General features: G+C 38.1%; 3 protein-coding genes and 1 long non-coding RNA gene across 4 annotated transcripts; 2 read left to right on the forward strand and 2 right to left on the reverse strand.

Moving 5' to 3' along the window:
* The first annotated feature begins 97 nt into the window (after window positions 1–97).
* Window positions 98–9,079, forward strand: LOC147282562 (uncharacterized). Its single transcript, XM_086248232.1, has 3 exons — window positions 98–1,334; window positions 1,437–2,378; window positions 8,274–9,079. The coding sequence occupies exons 1-3, from the start codon at window positions 98–100 to the stop codon at window positions 9,077–9,079; spliced, it is 2,985 nt and encodes a 994-aa protein (XP_086104358.1).
* Window positions 5,668–7,578, reverse strand: LOC147282563 (uncharacterized). Its single transcript, XR_015122841.1, has 4 exons — window positions 7,374–7,578; window positions 7,241–7,286; window positions 6,710–6,793; window positions 5,668–6,116 (listed from the first exon to the last, which is right to left on the reverse strand). It is a non-coding gene; the product is annotated as an uncharacterized LOC147282563 (long non-coding RNA).
* A 3,459-nt stretch (window positions 9,080–12,538) lies between the features above and the next one.
* Window positions 12,539–18,143, forward strand: LOC147282564 (mitochondrial fission 1 protein A-like). The gene is made up of 5 exons (XM_086246808.1): window positions 12,539–12,634; window positions 12,807–12,945; window positions 16,716–16,837; window positions 17,579–17,642; window positions 17,729–18,143. The coding sequence occupies exons 1-5, from the start codon at window positions 12,539–12,541 to the stop codon at window positions 17,815–17,817; spliced, it is 510 nt and encodes a 169-aa protein (XP_086102934.1). The 3' UTR covers window positions 17,818–18,143.
* A 1,692-nt stretch (window positions 18,144–19,835) lies between these two features.
* Window positions 19,836–23,678, reverse strand: AUG1 (HAUS augmin-like complex subunit). Its single transcript, XM_086246807.1, has 6 exons — window positions 23,292–23,678; window positions 23,025–23,157; window positions 22,719–22,853; window positions 22,494–22,617; window positions 20,234–20,371; window positions 19,836–20,151 (listed from the first exon to the last, which is right to left on the reverse strand). Exons 1-6 carry the CDS (start codon window positions 23,560–23,562, stop codon window positions 20,044–20,046), a joined length of 909 nt encoding a protein of 302 aa, XP_086102933.1. The 5' UTR covers window positions 23,563–23,678; the 3' UTR covers window positions 19,836–20,043.
* Between the last annotated feature and the right edge of the window lie 1,055 nt (window positions 23,679–24,733).

Consider the following 24,733-nt stretch of genomic DNA (forward strand, 5'->3'; position numbering starts at 1 on the left):
GTGTGCAAAGTAATTACCAAACAAAAATTTTAATGCCCTAGGTAACATCGGTTGCAGAACCATTTTGCCATCATCATTTGTTGGAAGCCCACGTGACATGTATCAGCGGTACCAAGATGCAATGACTTTGGTCCAAAAATATGGGAAGCCTGATCTTTTCATCACAATGACATGCAACCCAAGTTGGGAAGAAATTAAAAGTGAATTACAACCTGGCCAAACGCCTCAAGATCGTCCTGACTTACTCACTAGAATTTTTCGAGCAAAATTTACAGACTTAAAGCAAGACATTGTGGATAAAGGGGTATTGGGCAAAGTTGTTGCACATGCTTATGTCATTGAATTTCAAAAGCGGGGCCTTCCTCATGTGCACATGCTTATTGTGTTAGATGAAAATGATAAGGTTCACAACCCAGATGATTATGACCGCATTGTTAGAGCTGAAATACCGGACGAAGATGGAGAGCCGCAACTTTACAATGTAATGTTAAAACATATGATACATGGTCCATGTGGAGTACAAAACCAACATTCTCCATGCATGAAAAATGACAGATGTAAAAGAAGTTACCATAAATCCTTTGCACCCGTCACTATTCTAGGGAGTGATTCTTATCCAATTTATCGAAGACGAGGAGATCGCATGTCCGTCCCTCTAGATCGACGTGGAACTGTAATGGTTGATAACAGTTGGGTTATTCCATACAATCTGTGGTTGCTTTTAAAGTATGATTGTCACATCAATGTAGAAATATGTTGCAGTATAAAAAGTGTCAAGTACTTATATAAGTATGTTTACAAAGGACCAGACAGAGTCACCCTTGAAGTACAGCCATATCCTATTAGAGACGAAATAAGGCAATTTGTCGATGCAAGATGGATTTGTGCACCGGAAGCACTATGGCATATTTTCAAATTTACCATGAATAAGATATGCCCATCGGTGTGGCGATTACAAATACATCTTCAGAACATGCAACAAATCCAATATCAAGCTAATGACACTATAACAAATATTTTGTCAAATGATGGATTATCAATGACAATGCTTACTGAATATTTCACTCTGAATCGTACGGATGTGGAAGCGAGAAGACATTTGTATCGAGAGATGCCCGAACACTATAGATGGATCAGTAAGGAGAAAATATGGACTAAACGAGTAGGCCTTCAAAGGGTTATTGGGAGGATAAACACAGTCTCACCTTCAAAAGGTGAGAAGTTTTATCTTCGCATCCTCCTCAATCATGTGAAAGGACCAAGATTATTCGAGGATTTACGAACTGTTGATGATGTAATGTGTCCCACGTTTAAGCAAGCAGCCGAAAGACGGGGTTAGCCAATAAAATCTTATTTCTTGATTTTCAAATGATTTGAATTAGAATTTTTTTTTTTTTTTTTAACTTTCTTAATGTTGTTGTGGTTTTTGTGTGTAGGTTTATTAGAAGAAGATGACAATATTCAACAATGTTTGCATGAGGCCTCTACTATGAGGATGCCATTAGCTTTACGAAGATTATTCGTTACAATTTTGGTGTATTGTGAACCAACTGGCGTACGGAGATTATGGGACGAATTTTATCCATTCTTGATTGAAGATTATCCTTCTTCAAAAGACGTAAATGATGTGTTCGTCGTCAACAGACTCTTGCGTGATTTAAACGGACTACTGGAGCAGTTTAACAAAAACATTTCACAATACGATCTTTCCCAAATGACAAGTGATGTCGAAACAAGCTCAATGGAGCCGAGATGTATTCAAGATGAAATGTTGATAAGCATTCCACAAGGGGACCTTGATGCAATTGAGCGTCCAAATGACGACCAAAAGTTTGCATTCAACACAATAATGGGCGTAGTTGACCGTCATGAAAATTCAATATTCTTTGTGGATGGTCCAGGTGGAACTGGAAAAACTTACTTATATCGTGCATTGTTGGCAAACTTAAGGAGATTAGGTCTTATAGCATTGGCAACAGCAACATCTGGAATAGCGGCTAAGATATTGCCGGGTGGGAGGACAGCCCATTCTAGATTCAAGATTCCACTAAACCCTGATGCATCATCAACGTGCTCTATTAGTAAACAATCTGATCTTGCAAAATTGATACAAAGGACAAAAACAATCATTTGGGATGAAGCCACAATGGCGCATCGTCATGCCTTTGAAGCATTGGATCGAACTTTCAGAGATATATTAGATGTCGATTTACCGTTTGGGGGGAAGATAATGATCTTTGGTGGAGATTTTCGACAAGTTCTTCCCGTAGTTCCGAAAGGGACCAAAGCTGAACTAAGTCAAGCCAGTGTGGTGAAAGCATCATTTTGGTCGCAAATAAAGATTCTGAAACTCAAAGAAAATATGAGATCTAGAAATGATGAACTGTCACGCCCCGAAACCCAGGTACGTAACAGAGGCACCTATCTTGCGAATACCAGAGACTACAACAACCAATCCCCCGGTGTTATAATCCCAAATATCCACAAAATAGGTTAAGCCTTTTGGTTTAGTAAAAATGGGTTGGATCAGAGTGCTTGAGTTTGCAGCGGAAAATTTATTCAGAAATAGTTAATTCATAATTAAACCAACCCTCGGAGCTACTATTGTTTAGAGTAACTTCAAAGAAACTGTTTATATAGACTCGATAATTCAAAAGTAGACAACCCAAGGACTCAGTGTATATACAAGATATGACCAAGGGTATATAAAGATAGTAAAAGGACACCAAAGACCTGCCCAAGGAAAAAAATATACTGACTAAACAGGAACACAGGAGTTGACAAGCTCGAGACCGCACCACCACCCCTCAATCGAGGCCGTCAAAGTCCACACGCGCAGCACCTGAGAGGGAGAAAAACAACAATGTAGGGGTGAGCATCACATACGTTCATTGCTCCCCCTCAGGGAACTCCCTACTAGGTTTGAAAAATAGTTTGAGATAATTTAAAATCAAATGCACAACACAAACCAGTTGTCAAGCTTTGTAAAACGAGTAGCATGCTCATACAATTTTCAAAATACTGTTTTCCGGGCCCAAGTTCGAAATCATACCTGTTGACCAGCCGTTAGGGCTAACTACCCTCTCACAAAAACATAACAAAGTCCTGCAGTCATTTGACCGGGACAGGGTAGCGAAAGTGGCCATTTCATGGTTATACCGCCTAGACTGGCCTCCCAAGAAGGACAATCGACCAGTCCGTCCGTACAACCCCTCATGAGGTTTTGGGGATCGAAACCCAGGGTCTACCGTAAGGGACCTTTCACTCTCAAGTCAAACACAATAACAATCTCACGAGAATATGCATAACAGTCATCATTCTCATCATCATAAAACCAAGCAGATATGCCAATCAAAAACATGCATCTTTATCACACAGTATTTATTATATAGTACATGCAGGAAATCCACTAGTCAGAGTGTGTTGTCCCCCTACCTAGGGTCCAAAGCGTTTGCTTGTTTTCGAGTACAAATCACAATTTGCCACGTCGCAACGATCTCCTTTAGGTAACTGGAGTTCCTAGTTTGACAACAACTGGTGTTAAAAACGGTCTTCACGTAAATCGATGACCTTGTCTGTTAAGACCAGGTATAATTCAGAGGTTTGGCACTAGCGTAACTGCTAGGCTTCTCTGAATTCTTAATCCGACATGACCTTGCACCCCGAGGCAAACAGTCATGTCAGACCGTGTGGTTTCTATATCTATTTTAATTTATTGTCGAGGAGGTTGATCAGATATGAACCTACAACGTGACCAGGTCAGTGCATGGGGAAACTGAGGGAGCTCTGGCTCAGTACCCAACGCCTGTATGCTCATGGACTGACCTTAGTCATCACGTTATTTGGTTACCACTGATATGGCCTCAATATTTATTAAGTTCATTTGATAACAACAGTTAAACAGCGTTTCGTCTATAACCACAACTTAAATAACAGCAGGTTAAATAAGCTGGGTTGAGGGTATACCTGTTGAAGACTTCCCACGGGCAGAGTCTCGGTACTACTAGACTTGCTAAGTAACAAGATTAAAAGAACCTAATTAACAAGAGATTTATTTAACAAAATTTTAGCAGAAATTCGACAGGGATCAAGAAATTACCTACGGAGCTCAGAAATGATTTTTTTAAAACTTCACCAAAACATAGCCTTCACACTACTAGAATTGAAGAGCTCGTCGCCACGATCGCGTAGGCGAAATCGGATCGTCGATCGGAGCTTCAGAACTCAAGATAAACTCAAAACAAGATTGAAGAAGATAGAGAGAAAGGAGGAGAGAGGAGAGAGAAGCTCTCTCTTGGGAAGCGTGCGGCTGAATTGTGAGGAAATCAGCTGGGGGTGCGTTGCTATTTATAGGGAGAGTGAGTGAGTCAACTCGGTTGACTCATCCGAGTTGACTGGGTTGACTCAAGTCAACCGTCATAACTTTGACCAATGAGAAATTGACACGTGGCGAAGGCTTTGACACTTGGCTGCACATGCAGCCATCAGATCTTGCTGCCATGCAGCGATGGACGCCCCAGATCGTGCCACGTGGCGCGATCTGGTGATTTCCTATTTTATTTTCTTTTTCCTATATTCTCCAACTTCAAAAATTATTTAAAAATAGCTCGGGACTCAGAAAAATACCCCGAAAAATACTACGGACTCGTATCGACTAGTACTAATTAACTATGAGGTCAAATTACCAATTTGCCCTTTATAAAAATTTCGAAAATTTCAAGCTCCACAAACTAAGATAAAATGCTTTAAAGAAAAGAAATTTTGGGAAATTCATAAAATAATCTCTCGGACTCAGAATAATACGAGACTTGCACCGTTGGGTTCGTGAGTAAAAGTACTACCTTTTAAAGTTCTAACTTGGGTCAAAACCCTAGTCAAAATTGGTCAAACAATTTAAAGCTCAAGGTGAAAAAAAAAAAAAAAAATTAGATTTTCTATAAAACCTTTTTTGAAAATACGGAAAAATCACAAAATAAATTTGAAAATTTCCGGGTCTCACATCCTCCCCTACTTAGAAAAAATCTCGTCCTCGAGATTACCAAGGGTGCTCGAACCAAAAGTGGGTACGTGGACTCTAGTTCCCGTACAACGTTTTCTCCTTTACGTTCTCAATCAATCATAATCCAACTTTACTTGAGTGATAAAGCATGCATAACAACAACTCTCGAGAAAAATACCTCTATTGATCAAGTCGAAATACTGGAGACTCATTTTTGAAAAGATAAAAACAAGCTACGGTTGATATCAGTCCCCAAAGACACTTCCGTTGATCTGACGATACCGTAATGTCGAGGATCCTTCTGATAACCAAACCCGTAAACTAAAGCGAAAACGGAGACCTCCATTGATCTCGACTATAAGTGATACTAGAGATAATTTCTCCTCACAACAGTCGTTCGCCCAATGTTAGCCGTTGACCTTTTGCTGTGCCTTCATTTGGTTTGGTGGCTGAGCGCGGTTTTGACGTCGGGGCGGCATCTTGTCAACAGAACTGACAGACTAAAAGAAAAATGGGCAGACTTAACAATGACTTTCAAGAATAGAAGAAAAGGATGATAAACAAGAGAATTTCGAACAAGACTCTTGGAAGAAGAAAGAATTTCAGAAGACTCTATTTCGAAAACATTTTCAGGAAAATAGCTCTGATACCATTTTAACTGTCACGCCCCGAAACCCAGGTACGTAACAGAGGCACCTATCTTGCGAATACCAGAGACTACAACAACCAATCCCCCGGTGTTATAATCCCAAATATCCACAAAATAGGTTAAGCCTTTTGGTTTAGTAAAAATGGGTTGGATCAGAGTGCTTGAGTTTGCAGCGGAAAATTTATTCAGAAATAGTTAATTCATAATTAAACCAACCCTCGGAGCTACTATTGTTTAGAGTAACTTCAAAGAAACTGTTTATATAGACTCGATAATTCAAAAGTAGACAACCCAAGGACTCAGTGTATATACAAGATATGACCAAGGGTATATAAAGATAGTAAAAGGACACCAAAGACCTGCCCAAGGAAAAAAATATACTGACTAAACAGGAACACAGGAGTTGACAAGCTCGAGACCGCACCACCACCCCTCAATCGAGGCCGTCAAAGTCCACACGCGCAGCACCTGAGAGGGAGAAAAACAACAATGTAGGGGTGAGCATCACATACGTTCATTGCTCCCCCTCAGGGAACTCCCTACTAGGTTTGAAAAATAGTTTGAGATAATTTAAAATCAAATGCACAACACAAACCAGTTGTCAAGCTTTGTAAAACGAGTAGCATGCTCATACAATTTTCAAAATACTGTTTTCCGGGCCCAAGTTCGAAATCATACCTGTTGACCAGCCGTTAGGGCTAACTACCCTCTCACAAAAACATAACAAAGTCCTGCAGTCATTTGACCGGGACAGGGTAGCGAAAGTGGCCATTTCATGGTTATACCGCCTAGACTGGCCTCCCAAGAAGGACAATCGACCAGTCCGTCCGTACAACCCCTCATGAGGTTTTGGGGATCGAAACCCAGGGTCTACCGTAAGGGACCTTTCACTCTCAAGTCAAACACAATAACAATCTCACGAGAATATGCATAACAGTCATCATTCTCATCATCATAAAACCAAGCAGATATGCCAATCAAAAACATGCATCTTTATCACACAGTATTTATTATATAGTACATGCAGGAAATCCACTAGTCAGAGTGTGTTGTCCCCCTACCTAGGGTCCAAAGCGTTTGCTTGTTTTCGAGTACAAATCACAATTTGCCACGTCGCAACGATCTCCTTTAGGTAACTGGAGTTCCTAGTTTGACAACAACTGGTGTTAAAAACGGTCTTCACGTAAATCGATGACCTTGTCTGTTAAGACCAGGTATAATTCAGAGGTTTGGCACTAGCGTAACTGCTAGGCTTCTCTGAATTCTTAATCCGACATGACCTTGCACCCCGAGGCAAACAGTCATGTCAGACCGTGTGGTTTCTATATCTATTTTAATTTATTGTCGAGGAGGTTGATCAGATATGAACCTACAACGTGACCAGGTCAGTGCATGGGGAAACTGAGGGAGCTCTGGCTCAGTACCCAACGCCTGTATGCTCATGGACTGACCTTAGTCATCACGTTATTTGGTTACCACTGATATGGCCTCAATATTTATTAAGTTCATTTGATAACAACAGTTAAACAGCGTTTCGTCTATAACCACAACTTAAATAACAGCAGGTTAAATAAGCTGGGTTGAGGGTATACCTGTTGAAGACTTCCCACGGGCAGAGTCTCGGTACTACTAGACTTGCTAAGTAACAAGATTAAAAGAACCTAATTAACAAGAGATTTATTTAACAAAATTTTAGCAGAAATTCGACAGGGATCAAGAAATTACCTACGGAGCTCAGAAATGATTTTTTTAAAACTTCACCAAAACATAGCCTTCACACTACTAGAATTGAAGAGCTCGTCGCCACGATCGCGTAGGCGAAATCGGATCGTCGATCGGAGCTTCAGAACTCAAGATAAACTCAAAACAAGATTGAAGAAGATAGAGAGAAAGGAGGAGAGAGGAGAGAGAAGCTCTCTCTTGGGAAGCGTGCGGCTGAATTGTGAGGAAATCAGCTGGGGGTGCGTTGCTATTTATAGGGAGAGTGAGTGAGTCAACTCGGTTGACTCATCCGAGTTGACTGGGTTGACTCAAGTCAACCGTCATAACTTTGACCAATGAGAAATTGACACGTGGCGAAGGCTTTGACACTTGGCTGCACATGCAGCCATCAGATCTTGCTGCCATGCAGCGATGGACGCCCCAGATCGTGCCACGTGGCGCGATCTGGTGATTTCCTATTTTATTTTCTTTTTCCTATATTCTCCAACTTCAAAAATTATTTAAAAATAGCTCGGGACTCAGAAAAATACCCCGAAAAATACTACGGACTCGTATCGACTAGTACTAATTAACTATGAGGTCAAATTACCAATTTGCCCTTTATAAAAATTTCGAAAATTTCAAGCTCCACAAACTAAGATAAAATGCTTTAAAGAAAAGAAATTTTGGGAAATTCATAAAATAATCTCTCGGACTCAGAATAATACGAGACTTGCACCGTTGGGTTCGTGAGTAAAAGTACTACCTTTTAAAGTTCTAACTTGGGTCAAAACCCTAGTCAAAATTGGTCAAACAATTTAAAGCTCAAGGTGAAAAAAAAAAAAAAAAATTAGATTTTCTATAAAACCTTTTTTGAAAATACGGAAAAATCACAAAATAAATTTGAAAATTTCCGGGTCTCACATGAACACTTTTCTGAATTTTTACTTCGTGTTGGCAATGGGGAAGAGCATGTGGTCAAGGATGACATGATTAAAATACTAGAAAATATGGTTGTACCATGGGAAAGTGAGCAATCCATTAATCAACTGATTGCTGAGGTTTTGAGGTACATGGTGGAAAGAGCCTTAATAACCCCTACAAACGAAGTTGTTGACATGTTGAATGAAAAGATAATTGGTATCTTTCCAGGTATGGAAGAGACTTTGTATTCATTTGACAAGGTCGAGGACGACACAAGGAACTTGTATCAACCAGAATTTTTAAATGCAATAACGGTTGGTGGTTTGCCGCCACACAAATTGACGTTAAAGAGAGGTGCTCCAATCATGTTGCTAAGGAATATTGATCCGAAATTGGGATTGTGTAATGGTACCAGATTATTATGCCGTGGTTCTTACCAAAACCTCATTGACGCTGAAATTCTAACTGGGCAATTTGCGGGAACTAGAGTTTTTCTACCAAGAATTTCTCTAAAGAATCCAGAGACTGCTGGACTCCCATTCGAATTAACAAGGAAGCAGTTTCCAGTTAAATTGAGTTTCTCCTTGACTATAAACAAATCTCAAGGTCAGACAATACCACACGTAGGTATTTATCTTCCAGATCATGTTTTCAGTCATGAGCAGTTATATGTGGCTTTATCGAGAGGGGTTTCAAGGTCAACAACTAAGGTTCAAGTAAAAAAAGGCTCAATAGCCGGTGAAAGTGGTATTTTTACCAGAAATGTGGTGTACAAAGAAGTTTTGCTCCAACCCGATAACGTATGACGTGTCTCTCATAAGCAACCTAATCATATGGATTAGGGTGGTTTTCCCTACAACTTTATTGCTCATTTGCACATATATTTTGAGAACTATTTGAATAAATTTAGTAATTGCATTCTTAGTTAATCCATGCCTCAAAAAGTGATAACATTTACTACAAAGTGCGACGACAATTTGGTCAGAAGGGAAAAGCCGGCCTCTCGCATGTATTACTTGAGATGAACCCGATACTTAGACTCATAATAACAACTATTGTAACAAATCAACAGTGTATGCGTAAAAAATTTCATGCCAATTTAAAAAAAAATGAAACATTCTCACACTAGAAACAAAAAAACATCAAAGGTGCACATTAATAAATAGAATGTATGCCCAAAAATTAACGTATGCGCAATAGAAAGAGCCACTTCGCACTCGCGAGAGCGAGTGCGGAGAGGCTAGTTTAATTAATATATCCAACTCAATTAACTAATTATGTAATTAAATCCAACTTTAGACATGGTTAATTAATTTAATCAATCTAACTTAACTAATTAATCATACATAATAACCTTAAAGAGAAAGTAAAGATTAAACACATGGTTGTAGACCCTCTTATCTTAATCTCCACAAATAGAATTGCTAAAACACAAAGCTCAAGAGTCTTACCCAAAGACCTTACCTAAGCGAGCAAAAAATTCGGCAGAGTCTCCCTATAAATTGCCAAAATTATTTGATTGTGATGTTCCTGAGTGTAAAATCCTTATGGGCACCCAATGGAACAACCCGATCAAATATTTTAAACTAAGAGACTCCCAACAAGTGGTTTGTCTCAAAGCCAAAAGCTTTGTAGAAAGAGAAGCTCTCAACTCTCACAAAACTCTCAGCTGGAATGTGAAGAGAAGTGAGAGACAAGGGTTTTTATTTATAGGCACATGAAGTTTAACTAAGCTTCCAATGTGGGATAGTTACACAAAAGCATACTAACAAGAGAGTGAAACCGAACCGGGTCTAGGGGTTAAATGGGTTGAAGAAATGGGTAGAAAATGCGGGTTAACGGGCTGGTCCGGCTGGGGTCAAATCGGGTCGACATGCGGGTCAAAAGCCCACCCGGCAGTGACCATGTTGCCTACGAGATGAATGGCTGAGATTGGGAAAGGCGTTAATGAGCTCCAACACTCAAGATTAAAACGTGGGTTTTAATTCCTTGTGGTGCAGCGCACCACTTCCCTAGTACGCTTGCTGAGTTAGCGCCATTGGGCGCTTCGTCAGATGCGTTGGGCCAATTGCTAGGGGTGGGCATCAACTCATTCGAGCCGACACTTCAACCAACTCGCCGACCAAATCACCCGTAGCCGACCTAACCCGATAGACGTCGGCTCGGGCTCGGGTTCTCGTCATCCACTAATTGTCGGCACCCGAGCCGACCTGCCAGGTGAGAGAGATAGAGAGATCCAGGCGAGAGAGAGAGAGAGAGAGAGAGAGAGAGAGAGACAGAGAGAGAGAGAGAGAGAGAGAGAAATATCCAGGAGAGAGGGAGAGAGATCCAAGTGAGAGGAAGAGAGATCCAAGCGAGAAAGACAGAGAGATCCAAGCGAGAGAGACAAAGACCCATGCGACTAGGCGAGCGAGATAGAGGAAGAGTGGCAGCGGCTGCCATTTTTTCCGGCGAGAGAGAGAAGCCTTGTCGGCTTAACCCGTCTCTGACATGCTCCAACTGTTAACCTAATAGACGATGGCCCTCTCCGATCGATGGCTGTGCGGGCAGTGGTGGTTTGAGGTACACGTGCGCTGTCAGTCCCAGTCAGCATCCTTTTTTTTTTTTTTTTTCTAATTCTCCAAACTTCATAAATTCAGCAAACATCCGACCTTCGAAAAATCCTACAAACTCATGAGGCTGCGTACTAATTATCTGAGGTTTCAAAACATTATTTTGATCTCCAGAATTTCTATGAAAAATTCAACTTCTCCAAGTAAAATTTCAAAAAATCAAATAATAGCCTAAAATAATTACCCAACTTAAAAAATTCGTAACTCCTTCTTCCGAATTCCAATTTCAACAAACCTCACACCGTTAAACTTAGAAAAACAAGCTCTACGCTACCAAGGTCTAACCTTAGTCACTTGGTATTCAGAAAAATTCGTCAACTCTGAGGAAAAAAACTTAATTTCTAAATTAAATAGAAAAATAAAATATTGGAAATTCTAGGGTGTCACAACTTTTTAGTGCTTATGTTTATTTTCTTCTTTTTACACTATACTAGAATGAAATTACTGCATTTCTTACAAATGATTAATGTAACCTAAATTTATGGTAATTGATTGAAAACATAAGCAAAATGCATATTTTCTCACAGAAATGCACTTTTTTTTTTATTAAAGAAATTTTATTGAAGAAGACTAATGAGAATTACAATCAGTCTGGACTAGTCTGAAGTTGTTGAGGCTGTTGAGCTAACCAAAGTGGAGCTTCCCCTACCCAACTAGATAATCGCCCACAATGTAAGGCAAACCTAGCTAAAGCATGAGCAGCCCCATTACAAACCAGAGAAACATAAGCACAACTAGCTCCTAGAAAATTACCCCAAACTCGTTTAGTCTCCTCCAAAAGGTGCCCATCTTGCGCCAAGTCCTCTTCAGCCCATTGAAGTCGAGAGACAATCCCTTGAGCATCAGATTCCAAATGGGACAAAGACAACCCCTGACCAAGAACAAAACAAAGCCGTGAGCAGGAGCTTGCCATTCCCCACTCTGCTGCACCCCATGCTGCTGCTTGGGAGCTACATTTGCACTGGAGAACTCGTCAAAAAGCTGCATAGCACGTCATAGATTACTGCTGGCTGGTGAAGTCCCATCAAACAAGGAACGTCGACTGAGAAGAACAAGAACCCACCTTCATCTCATGAAGCTTAACCTCCAACCCCAACTTATATGCACTACTTTCCAAAAAAATATTTTAAATAAAAGCCTCATTCCAGTGCCCATTCGCATTAATCAAAGAATAAACCTGAAAAGTTGCAGGCCTTCACAACCATGGGTCACCATAAATCAAGGTGTCCTCACCATTACCAACACCACGTCGCAGACCTCGTCACAAAAATGCACTTTAATTGTATATTTTCTCATAGAAATGAACTTCAATTGCACATTTTTTCTTTATCATATTCGAGAGCTGTCAAATTCAAATTGCCCTTCCTAAATAAACTTTTTTTTTCCCATATATCAATTTAAATACCTAGTGAGCATTTCTAATCTGCTACATTCAAATAAATTATAATTGTGTGAACTAGAACCACTAACACATTACAACCTTAGTTTCTTCTTTCAAATTAAGAAGAAAAAATAAAGAAGAATATAGCCCAAGTCCCATTTTGGGTCCAAAATCGAAATAAAACATTTAATTATTTCCCTATAGAAACCTATAAATACAAAACCCAAAGATAACACGTGAAATCCCTTGGGAGGATTCAGAGTCAACCACAAATGGAAGACGTGATGACCAAATTTTTCGATTCCGTCGCTAACTTCCTCTGGGCCAGCGGAGATCAGATACCCTGGTGCGATCGCGACGTCATCATGGTAAGCACATACACTTGTTATTCTGATTCCCCAATGTTCATTTTCCGTTTGGTTCCCGGGAAAATTGAAAAAAAAAAATCCAAAGAAAACAACGAAAGAGTGATCTGGGTCTCCTCTTTTTTTCATCAACATTGCCTTTTCTGTTGGCATTAAATTGTGTTTTATGATTCAGGGGTGTGAGAGAGAAGTTGCAGAGGCCAGCAAGGGTGACTGTGAAGAGCAGAAGAGCGAAAGCATAATGAGGTTGTCATGGGCACTCGTTCACTCCACGCATCCAGAAGATGTGCAGCGTGGAATAGCCATGCTTGAAGGTATTATAATTTGTAAATACCTACATTAATTTTCCCAATGCTCATTTTTGATGATGCAAGCTTCGTGATTACATGGGTTGTTTATGATTGACTCCTTTCTTAATGAATTTTAATTAGTATAATTGTTTCAAACTTTGATTGGAACAATCTTCTCTTAATAAGTGTTGAACAAAATTTGTAAATAAATAATAAATATTACCCAACATAATTTCACCCAAATTCATTTATAGAATGAGGGTTTTATTATTTTGGGTACGACCCATTCAAGATGAAGTGCATCTCTTAATTACAGTCCCTTGACTCAAGGGAATACCCTTTGATTCCAATTGCAATGAAACCAACAGATCATCTTGCAAGTGTTTGGATTTCCAATAGGTAAACGACCCATTGAAATAGAATTTATTTGTGATTGCGGTTGCACCTGTATTTTAGGTTGCCTACGTACCCATTGCAGGATCAAACCACACGTAGTTCCGAGGTTTTAGGATTTAAATGGGTGGATGACCCACTTAAAATATTTGTGTAACTTGGGTAGGGTTTAGAGCCCTTGGATTTGATTTGAGAAATTAATTCAGGGACTTTTGTGTGTAGAACTAATTTCTGAAGAATTTGGGTGGATTTGATTTGGTACGAAATTAATTCAAAGAAATTTATATGAACTAATTCCTAAGGGAATTTAGAGAATTTTGTGAATGAGGTTGAGTGTGAATTTTGCTCACATTGCCTACGTACCCATGATGGGATCAAACCGGACGTAGTTCGGTGAAAGAATTTGACTTGATTGGCTTTGTGCCATTTTGAAGTTGAATTTAGGATTTAGATTTGAGATATTTGGTTTTGTACCAATTTAAGAGAGATGGTTTTGTACCATTTGAGAAATGTGGTTTTGTACCAATTTGAGAGTTTAAATTTGGGGTTTGGATTTGGTTTCGGTTTTATACCGATTGAGAGAGTTGGTTTTATACCAATTTGAGAGTGTTGGTTTTGTACCAATTTAAGAATTGGGATTTGGAGGAAAATGTGCCCATTAATATTTTTTGTATCATTTATTTGTTAAATGATACATTCTTTTATAATGGGCTAACATGAATTTGGTTATGTATGCCCATTAATATTTTTGTATCAATTATTTGTTTAATTGACACACTTTATATTTTTAATGGGCAAAAATTAAATGGAAAGAGCCCATTAAGCTTTATTTTTGTATCAATTATTTGTTTAATTGACACACTTTATATTTTTAATGGGCAAAAATTAAATGGAAAGAGCCCATTAATATTTTTGTATCAATTATTTGTTTAATTGACACACTTTATATTTTTAATGGGCAAAAATTAAATGGAAAGAGCCCATTAAGCTTTATTTAATTTTCTACCAATTAATTTTCTATTGGTACGTAATTTAATTTTGCTAATGGGTATCCTGATTTTGTGGATGCAAGCTCAATTAATTTGTAGACTTGCATTCTTAATTGCAAATTGCAATCCAAATGGGAAGTAGCCTTTAGCTCCCGTGGGCCCAAGCAACCACATGGGTTTACTAGCTTGATGACTTTGATAGCCAAATTGATAGAGAATAGCAGACCACTTTAGGCCTTTTGTCTTTCCCTCTTATTTGCTGCGCCTCCTTCCAAGTTAGACTTCTTTTGCATGCTAGGTATTACCCAACAAGGCCTCTCTTGCAGAATTTGGCATGAAAGGCCAAGATAATCTTTGAGCTTCCTTGCCGTAACTTGAAGAGGCAAGATCTCTTTCTTCCCTGCATGCGTCAGTATAGCAGCAACACGTCCCTTGTCTGCGTCTCTCTGCAGAGAGCAAGAAGTTGATCCTTATTTCTCTCATTTATTTTTTTCCTGGCTTGCTGCCCATTTGTTGTTTTTCTTTTTTTCGTGCCTTTCTCCTTCTTTGTTTTCCTCGTCTGATGCAAAGGAAATATATCTCAGCCATAAGACTTGTTTTCTTTGTTGACTGATGGCAGAGAAGGTGATTTTTCTGTGGCATTTTGGGGAATGTGGATTCAGCAATATTCCATCTTTTTTTCTTTGAGGATTTAGCCAAATCCATTTTTTTTGTGCGGATTCAGCCGAATCCTTTTTGTTTATGGATTCAGCCAAAACTAATTTGAAGATGGATTCAGCCGAATCCTTTGATATACTTTTGTGGTTTCAGCCGAAACCGAATGGAAGAGAATGAATTCAGTAGAATCCTTTATGGTTTCAGCCGAAACCGATTTGGAGATAGATTCAGCCGAATCCTTTGATGAATTTTTGTGGTTTCAGCCGAAACCGATTGAGAGAAAATGGATTCAGCCGAATCCTTTGGCAAACTTTTTTTTTGGGGTTTCAGCCGAAACCAAATATTGAAAGGAGCAATGAATAAAAGAAGTGTCATCTACCTAGCGGTGGCAAAGCTTTGGTGATGGCAAATACACGTTCCTCTTCTTCTTGCAGCCTTTCGGTGTCTTCTCTCCTCTTTCTCTCCTCCCCTTTTTTCTGAATCCCTTATGCTCTATTTATAGAGTCCATGGGAAGTCCAAGTGATGAGATCAGATGGAGATGAGATAACTCTCTCCATTTAAATTTAAACTCATCAGATAAGAGATAATTAAGATTTCAGATAAATCCACATTATCTCACTTTTCAATTTGTTTTCATTTGAAATTAATGTGGCACATGGCATATGGGGATCTTATCTCAACCTCAACCTTTGTATTTTTTTTGAATTTTTTTACGGTTCAACAATAAGCTTCACGTACATTTTTCTCCTTAGTATGTTTTCTCGTGGAAACAGTCTTTAATGGGGCAGTTGTACCACCAACGTACCACTCACATTTACAATTCTATTTGTTTAAAAAACCCGTAAGTTTTACTTGAAATAAAGACACATGTCAGCATATTAATAAGGGTTGCACCGTACACGTGGCGTGACTATCCCACTAAAGAATCTCAAACTATGGTATGAATTATGCTAGGTGAGTTGTAGGGCCATTTGGTAAGGTTTTGTTTTTTGTTTTTATTGAAGAAAGAGAGAGGAGAAAAGGAAAACATAGATCTGTGAAGGAAGAGAAGAACACATGTAATGGTTTTTAAAATAAAAACTAAAAATAGTTTTAAATTATATGTAGGGCCCACTTCATAACGTTTATGCTTTTGGTTTTTAGTTAAAGAGATGGATGCCAGATATATGGAAGAGTGGGAGAGTAGATATGAGAGATTTCATGTGAAGATGAAATGAGGGAAACCTAAGAGAAGAAATAGTTCAAATTGTTTTTGGTTTTTGGTGTTTAGTTTTTATTTTATAAATCTTCCTTCTCTTTTAATCCAATTGTTTTTCTATAGAGCAAGAAAATAATCGTGTTAGTATAGTTTCATATTGCAAGTAATCTTTTTTGTTGATTCTCACAAACAAAAGTAGTCTCCTAGAAATTAATTAGAGTATGCTTCTTTTTTACTTCCTTCTGCAATAAGCAATTGGGAGCCCTTCTGGATTTCTGGTAAATTATAACTTTTCCATTATAAAATTCCACCTATCTTTTACTTAAATGGTTAGCCTTGTCCATTAATAGTAAAAAGTAGATTACCTATACACTTTCGCCTGTGATGTGATTGTTTTTCTGTTTTGCTTTGAACTGAAGAACTCTTGTTCTAGCTTGTCTCTGGTGCTTTTGAGTTTCCAATGTTGGATATTGGGAGTGCATGTTTTCATTCTCTAGTCTTATCTCTAACCTACAATAGTCTATTGAAAAACACTGAAGAATATAAACATGTACAGCTGCATTGGCTAACACTCGGTCCCCTTTGCATCAGAGAGAGAAGCTTTACCTTCTGGTTGTTGGATACTATAAAACTGGTGAATATTCAAACTGTCGGAATCTTGTGGGGCAATGCTTAGAGGTATGTTCTTGTTTTTCTTTTGGATTGCAAATAATTTTACCTGGAATATCTGAGTGGCATTCATCTCTCCTTTTTGCTACATGTTTACGTGCGTCTTACATTTAGCATATGGTTCGGTAACTGTCATTCAGTGAAATTCTAGCCAGAATATTGCTGTTTGTTTCATAGGATCTGTTATTTTAAAATGTTCTGTAACACTTGGCTTTGCTACTGTTTACATTCTTAAAGTGTGCCCTCTTCTAAAATTTTGAGTGGGTGCTATGTGCATGTGCCAGCGTGGGATAAGCTGATTTTCAGAATAATGAAATTTACTCAGTTTATCATATACTTTCTACTGTACTTTAAAATCATTGCAAAATCAATGTTGTGTTGACTTATCTAATGTGATATTGCAGACTATCTGTCCCACTTTTTCTTTTCGTTTATACAAACTAGAAGCATTACAGAATGCATGTGCAGTGTGATGGAAGTTATAGTAGGGAGAAAGAAAGCAATATGAAAGTGGAGTAATATGCAATTGCTATAATAATCTTAGTATTTAAATCAGTTATTAAATTATTTCATGTAAAGGGGGCATATATGACATGTCTTTCCACAACAATGACAAAGACTAGACTTGTCTTACTAATAGTATTATGAGTTGCCTTCGGCCTGTTTCCATTTGGATTTTTAAAGTTCTTACAAACTATCTGTTCTCATTTTGTTATAAAATAATTTGTTTTAACCTTTTTGTTTTTGCAGATTGCCCCTGATTGGAGACAGGCTGTGACCCTTAAGAAGACAGTGGAAGAGCAAATTTCCAAAGGTAACAAATGTGCAGAATTGTTTCTTTATTACTACATTGTAACACCAAATCAAAGGAATTGTAAAAACACATGTTTTGGAATGCAGATGGGATTATCGGAATAGGCATTACTGTTAGTGCTGTTGGGCTTATAGCAGGTGGGGTTGCTGCAGCATTGCTTGGGATTCGCAGATAATAACCACCAGCCAATTAACAATGTTCATATAGACTTACTACCAAACTTCACTTCTCAAGCTTTCAATTTTCCCACGAAGAAAGGCTTCAAATACTCGGGCTGAGGAATTCTGCGGCTTGGTACCTTCTATTTTCTGGAGGAAGCATTTCATTTCATTTGTTGTAATTTCTTTACAAAATCCATAGAAACCCACTATTCTTCTATGTATATAGGCACAAATACCATTTCTCTACTTACTGTACCAATCTGTAACCAATTGTCTCAAGTATTCAACGATCTGTTGATTTAAAATGGGATTATGACCTCTTAAATTAGAGGTGTCTATGTCTTCAAGTGAAGTTCTCATCCCAAATATGTGCAAGTCATCATCACCTTTAATCTCTTTAAAAAAAAAAAAAAAAATCCAGCCTTCCCCTCCTTCCCCTCCTTCCCCTTTCATCAGCATTCAAGAACAATAAAAAAAGATTTGAAAAGACAAAACCCCATCCCATATTTCCCATATCCCTCTTAGTCAAACTCCTCACCTGGAGCACTATGATGGATTGCTTTGTAAAAACCTCTAGTGCGATTGCAAAGGAACCCATATGGGTATCATTACGAAATAGAGGGAAAAGAGCAAATAAAAACACCAAATGGGAGTGGGTTTTGACTATTTGTTCAAATGGTGGGTGGTGAGATTGGACTAGCAAAGGGTGGGTTGTAAAGCGAAGAGGGTGGGGCTGAAAATTGTGGGTATTAATGTGTTTGGTTAGTGGTTGTTTTTGTATTTTGTTTTTTTGTGTTCAAATAAGAATAAACAGTGTTAAAGGGTGTTAAATAAAGGGATAGATGTCATCCTATACGATAAGGCCACCCATGCCTCAACAAGAGTTTCTGTTATATGTGTTATCTCCTCCCATAAAAAAGAGAGTAGATGCGCCAGTTTGGTATTGCTGTGTGAAAAAACAGTTGTGTGGTAAAACAACTGTGAAGTAAAGTCAGCTGTAAAGTAAAGCAGCTGAGTGTTTGGTAAAATATGTTTTCAAAAGTGCTGTGAGTGCAAAAAATAGTATCAAAGTGTTTGGTAAATGTTAATGAAAAAGTGTTGTGACTGTGTATAATTACTAAAATAGACATGATGCTAAAAATGTCTTTGACTTATTTGTTTGGTAAAAAAAAATGTGTTTTACTTGTTTTTTAAATTGTTGGCTACAAATTTTTATTAGCATTAATTTTTCTAAGAACAACATTATTAAATAACTATGTCTATTATTTTTTTAGGTATATTATAATTTTAATTGTGCAAATAAAATATCATAATTAATTATCACAATATAAAATATAACTAACAATGAACATATTTTTTAATTTAAAATAAACAAATTAAAAATATAGAAATCAATGAGGATATTATGGGTAAAATAAAATATTCATTGTTGCTGTGATTCACTGCAGTTTTCAAAAGCACCTAGAAACCTGCTTTCTGTTTTTGTTGTGGGGAGTTGAGAATTGTGGGGAAAAGCAGTTTTTAATTTTTTTACCAAACACCAAAACTGCTGTAGGTGATTGAGAATTGTCATCCACAGCAGCTTTTGAGTCTTCCACCGCATTCCCAAACGGGGCCTTAGTCAAATCGTCATTAATGTACCAATATTGCCCTTGCGGTTAATGAAGCTACAAATTTCAAATGCTAAAGTTCGTCCCAAAAAATGACTGCCAAGTTGCCAACCAAAAGGATAGAATGTTCTCCAAAGCAAAAGTAAAAGCTGAGCACTTGCGACCAGAAACATATCACAAGAGACATGTACTAGATTTTGATTTCATATATGAGGGGTATAAAATTTAAAGAATAATTTGACCAGAAAAAAATGTAAAGAATAATGTTTTGGTTGTGAACTGAGTCAAAAGAGTACATGTCCCTTATCGATCTAAAAAGTATGTAAGCAGCATTTGAAATGCTAGTAAATAATTTTTTGTATACAGAAACAGTAATATTAAGAATTTTGGGGATTCATCCTTTCGGGAGCAAATCAACTCCATACAATAAAACTTTCCATCAAATTAACTCCACGAGCAGAAACAATAGTAACAAACGTAATGAGACCACGACTTGTGCAACAATCGAATCAACAAGGAAACATGATCCTTGACCAGTTCTTCAGTAACAAAATAAATATATATTTACATATAAACACAATTACACAAATGGAGAGGAGGCGATCATACAAAAATAAGTCTACTGGTGCATTACTCTGAAGTTGAAAGAGCTGACTGCAACACATCTTCGAGGTACTTCTCAGCAGCAGCATACTGCCTTTTCTTGTCCTCAATTGCTAAAGCAGCCAAAGCTTTATCCTGCACATACACATATCTTATAACTCACAGTTTTTTTAGCACTTAAACAAACTTTGATCAATTAACTAAAATAGAGAACTACAGGCGGCAAATCTTGGTAGCTTCTCAAAGTATCAACGACAGGCTTTGTCTTCTTCTCTAATTCCTTCCGGTGCTCAGCCAGTTCAACCAACACCCCATGGCTAATCTCCGGAGAGTAGCCCCGACGATTAAGCTTATCCTGTCCAAGAGATTTACAGCAGCACTCTTACTAAGAATAAATAAAGAAATTGTAGGTTACAATTTTAACTGCACAATAGTATTAAAGGCTAAAAGCCCCATACTTAATAATAAGCGTACAATCTGGATGAGTACATATATTCCTGCAACTTCAGTACTGCCATTGCAATAAACCAGCCATCTACTGAACATTTATCACTGATTTTAATCATTTACTGATGCAAGACAGCACAAAGGGCTGCCTGTTGTTGAAATGAAAAAAGTCAACCCAAAAACAAATAGAAAAAGAGAGATAGCTCTTCCTCTAAACAAGGAAAGCGATAAGAGGCTTATCTTTTATCCTCCCACACAGCCTATAAAAGACCCACATACATCTCAAGAGGTGAGGTAAGGAGGTTTTAGCAGCCCACCCCTACATGACTGCACATTTAAAGAGATAAGAGGTTTTTCTTTTAACCTCATACACAGCCTATAAAAGAACAAGGAAAAAAAAATTAGACAAAATATTGAAAGGAACAAAAGGCTGGGAAAAAGATCCACCAGAAATCCCCCAGACAGACTGGATTCGAAACTGGGGCCCCCCACCAAACCCTACAATCTTTGGGAGGCAGGAAACTGTAGCAAATAGCTAGATATGTACCTTTGAGGAATCAAACCTCAAACCACGTGGGAGCAAACGAAGGGCCTGACGACTCAGCTATTTCTAGAATCCAATTACTTAAAAAACTACTACTATTAAAGGGAACTTAAGCTATTAATCTTCCAATACGCACCTTTCTTTTAAATCAACACAGTGCAGATGCTGTAAGAAATGCCCTATTTTACATTGCCCTGATTGTTCCTTTATTCCAGCATTCCTGGAGGTGGGTTTGCATTCATAAACCAACAAATCTAATTTGGTATCCAACTTCAAGCAACTTGAGTGTAATAAAAACTTATTTTCACAATTATGGAGTTCATAATTTTATAGATACTGGCATATGCATCACAAGCTATGCACCGTTGAAATTTGAAATAAAGCTTTTCTTTCTCCAATTCACAACTATATTCTCTCACCTGATGGATAACTAAAATGATGCCATAATTTCTTGCTAGGTTCAAAATTCCAATGGCAGGGGAGGCATTTCTTCATTTGTATAACACCCCCTTCCTCCACGACTACCACCAACCATACAAACATTCAACCATTTATACATGCATACATACATACGTAACTAAAAAACCCTTCAGTAATGGAATTTGTTCTACACTCTTACAGAATCTGTTGGCAATGGAAAATACTAGTATGTATTTCCCTGTTGTCATGGTTAAAGATTAATAAGGCAAAATGTACTTTGGTGGGATCAATTTGGAAGAGGGTAAAGTTGCAAGGCTGGCAGAAGCTTGGGTTTTGCAGTGGGGTCATGTCCAATGAAGTATTTGCACCTCCCTTTGGGAGGAAATCCTAGGAGTTTAAGTTTCTTGAATCTGGTGGAGGAGAAGGTTAAAAAAATGCTTAAGAGCAGGAAGAAGGTGTTCTTATCAAGAGGGGAACACTCACTTTTGGGGTGCATAGCTATTTACTATATATTATTATTTAAGGTTCCTTGTGGTTGTGGCTAGGAAGATTGAAATGTTGATGAGGATTTTGTTGTGGGATATTACAAGGGAAGGAGAATATCTTTGGGCTTGCAGGTTTGTTCCTTTTTCCATATAATTGGGATTTTGGACCCCGAAGAAATATAAATGAGCAGGAGTTGGAGGAGTTTTCTACACTATTAAGGCTATTGGAGGAGGTGCAAATGGACCCATCAAGATGTGATAAGAGAATTTGGAAATTGGAAGGCTCAGGTGCGTTCTTATGTAATCCCTACAGCAGTTTCTTGAGCAAAAAATATGACTTTTCTTCCCTTCAGCCTTTTTGTCAAATCTGGAAAGCAAAGGTTCCTCCCAAAGTAAAGGTTTTGTCTTGGCTAGCGGTTCATGGAAGGGTAAACACATGATCAAGTTCACAGGAGAAGACCTTAAATATGTTTCTTTCCGCTTTGGTGCATTTTGTGTAAAAAAGGCGCGGAGAGTGTGGATCATGTTTTCCTTGGCATTAACAATAACAATATCATGAACCAAAGAAAATAAATAAATACCTTGAAGTTGGCAGTCTGTTGATTGTATTGTTTCTCCTTATCAGCCATAACCCCCAAGTTGGTCTTCCAATACTCAATATGCGCCTCACATGGACCCACATCAGCTTCTAGTTGGGCAAGTGTTCTACCAAAGTTTAAAATAACTCAATAAATTCAGAAAAATGCCATATTCAAATTCATGCCCTTAACTTTACGGTTCTTGCAATGCTTCCAACAAGATGTTACCTTTTCAAATAATTTAACCTGGCAAGAGCCTTGCGAGTATAATCGAGAAGAATTTTGGACTCTTTTTGAGCTTTAGCCCTCTTCTCCTCCACACCGGTCTTCCTCAACGATATATCCCCCATCGCCACAAGAAAACTAAAAACCCACCTTTCTTATGTCAGCTCAGTAGTATTCAAACAACATGTAAAAAGTAAAACCCACATTTATAATCAGAGGCTGGTTTAGCTCAGCACAGTGAGTGAGTCAGTATTCAAAGTAGAATGAATTTTCACATTGCTTAAAATTCAAAACACACAACACACACACCTGCTTAGCTCAGTATCTCTTATATTCAACAAATTGGCCACATTCGCTAAGACCTGCGCCGACGACACCACGCTGGACGCCAAACCCTCCTGTGCCAACCCCACACTCTCTAAGATCTCCCTAATCCTCGCAGCTACAACCACAAAAATAAATAAAATCAATCAATCAATTAATAAAATACACAACAACCATACACGACATTACACATTCAAACATACATATAGAATAATAATAAACAATAATAACAATAATCGAATAATGAGAGACCTTGGGAGCGGTATTCGGAGGCTTTGAGGCGGAAATCGGAGGCGAGGATCTTGGAGGCTTGGGTGTGGGCTTGGGAGAGAGTGGCAAGGTTGTGTAAATATGCCACCGAACGAGGGGTATATTCGAAATGGGGCACTTCTTTCCCGGCTTGGGAGAATTCCTGGGCCAGCCATTGCTTCACCTCTCCGATTCGAGACGCGTCCGACCCGCTGCTGCCTCCGCCGCCGCCGCTCTTCGACGTCGTTATACTTACTGACGAGGAATCGTTCATTGTATGGAGGAGGTGATTGCTGAGTCGACTCGCTCAACCGTTGGCTCGTTCCGGGTTCGTTGGGTGCTTCTGGATTTTGATTTTAATCGAAGTTAGAAACTCAGTGAGCACTTATAAAGTTATACAATAATGTCTGTTAGTTATTGAAATCGCGAATTTGGTCTTTTAATCCACTTATCCACCTACAATTTTTTTTTCTTATTATTACAATTTTGCTCCTATCAGTTTTAAAATTTTCAAATTAAAAAGATATTAAATTACATTTTTGGCCCCATATTTTGATCCAATTTTCACTTTAGTCTCCTTCATCTCAATTTTGATAATTTTGGTCCTCTAGTTTCATATATGACAAGTGGGAGAGACTAGAGAGTGAGGATAGGGGATTTGAGTGTCTTTGTGTTTGCTTTTTATTTTTTTAATTGAATTTTCACTTTTGTTTTAACAATTTTTAAATACTGGGTTTTTAATTAGTCTAATCTCCAAAATACCTTTAGTGAAAAGCCATGTGGTGAAGTCCTTAGAGTTAGCTCAAGTGATAAGGATGGTTAGAGTATAGGTTATGATTGGACTAGATTCATGATTGGATTCTCTCCAATATAACAAAAAAAAAAAACTATGTGATGCCATCCACATATGCAAAATAGACGGAAAATTGACAAAATAGAACACAGTGTTGGATAAATAAAAAATGGCTCAAGTATATTAGCATCCACCAATGGCTCATTTCAAGTTGGTGCACGATCTATAAAACATTTCAAATTCCCTCATTAACTATAAAAAATATACAGATTGTAAGGTTTAGTGTCAACAAATAGTATCATAGTTTAAGGATGTTAGTGTAAGGGAATTCTTTTTCAAATTTAAGTTTGATTTTAAACTCGAGACATTTCTAATATTATAAAGAGAAATATCATTAACCGGTGATTTTACACTGATCCTTTTGGAAACTGAACATTAAACTAAAAGCTTTTATGCATGTAACATTAACGCCCAAAAAGGTCGGCTGCAGTCAAAGGAGCCGGCCCTCCTGTATATGCTTACCGAAGCAATTGTTGCAAAAATGGTTATTTAAATGAATTTGGTTATAAATAAATTTCATGAGCTAGAACCAGAAGATATGACCATATGACATGGGTATTCACTATTTTTATTTTTTTTGCGTAAAAAGCGG

Source organism: Dryas octopetala, chromosome 6, assembly GCF_963921425.1.
Source record: "Dryas octopetala chromosome 6, drDryOcto1.1, whole genome shotgun sequence".
In the NCBI taxonomy this organism is placed as follows: Eukaryota; Viridiplantae; Streptophyta; class Magnoliopsida; order Rosales; family Rosaceae; genus Dryas; species Dryas octopetala.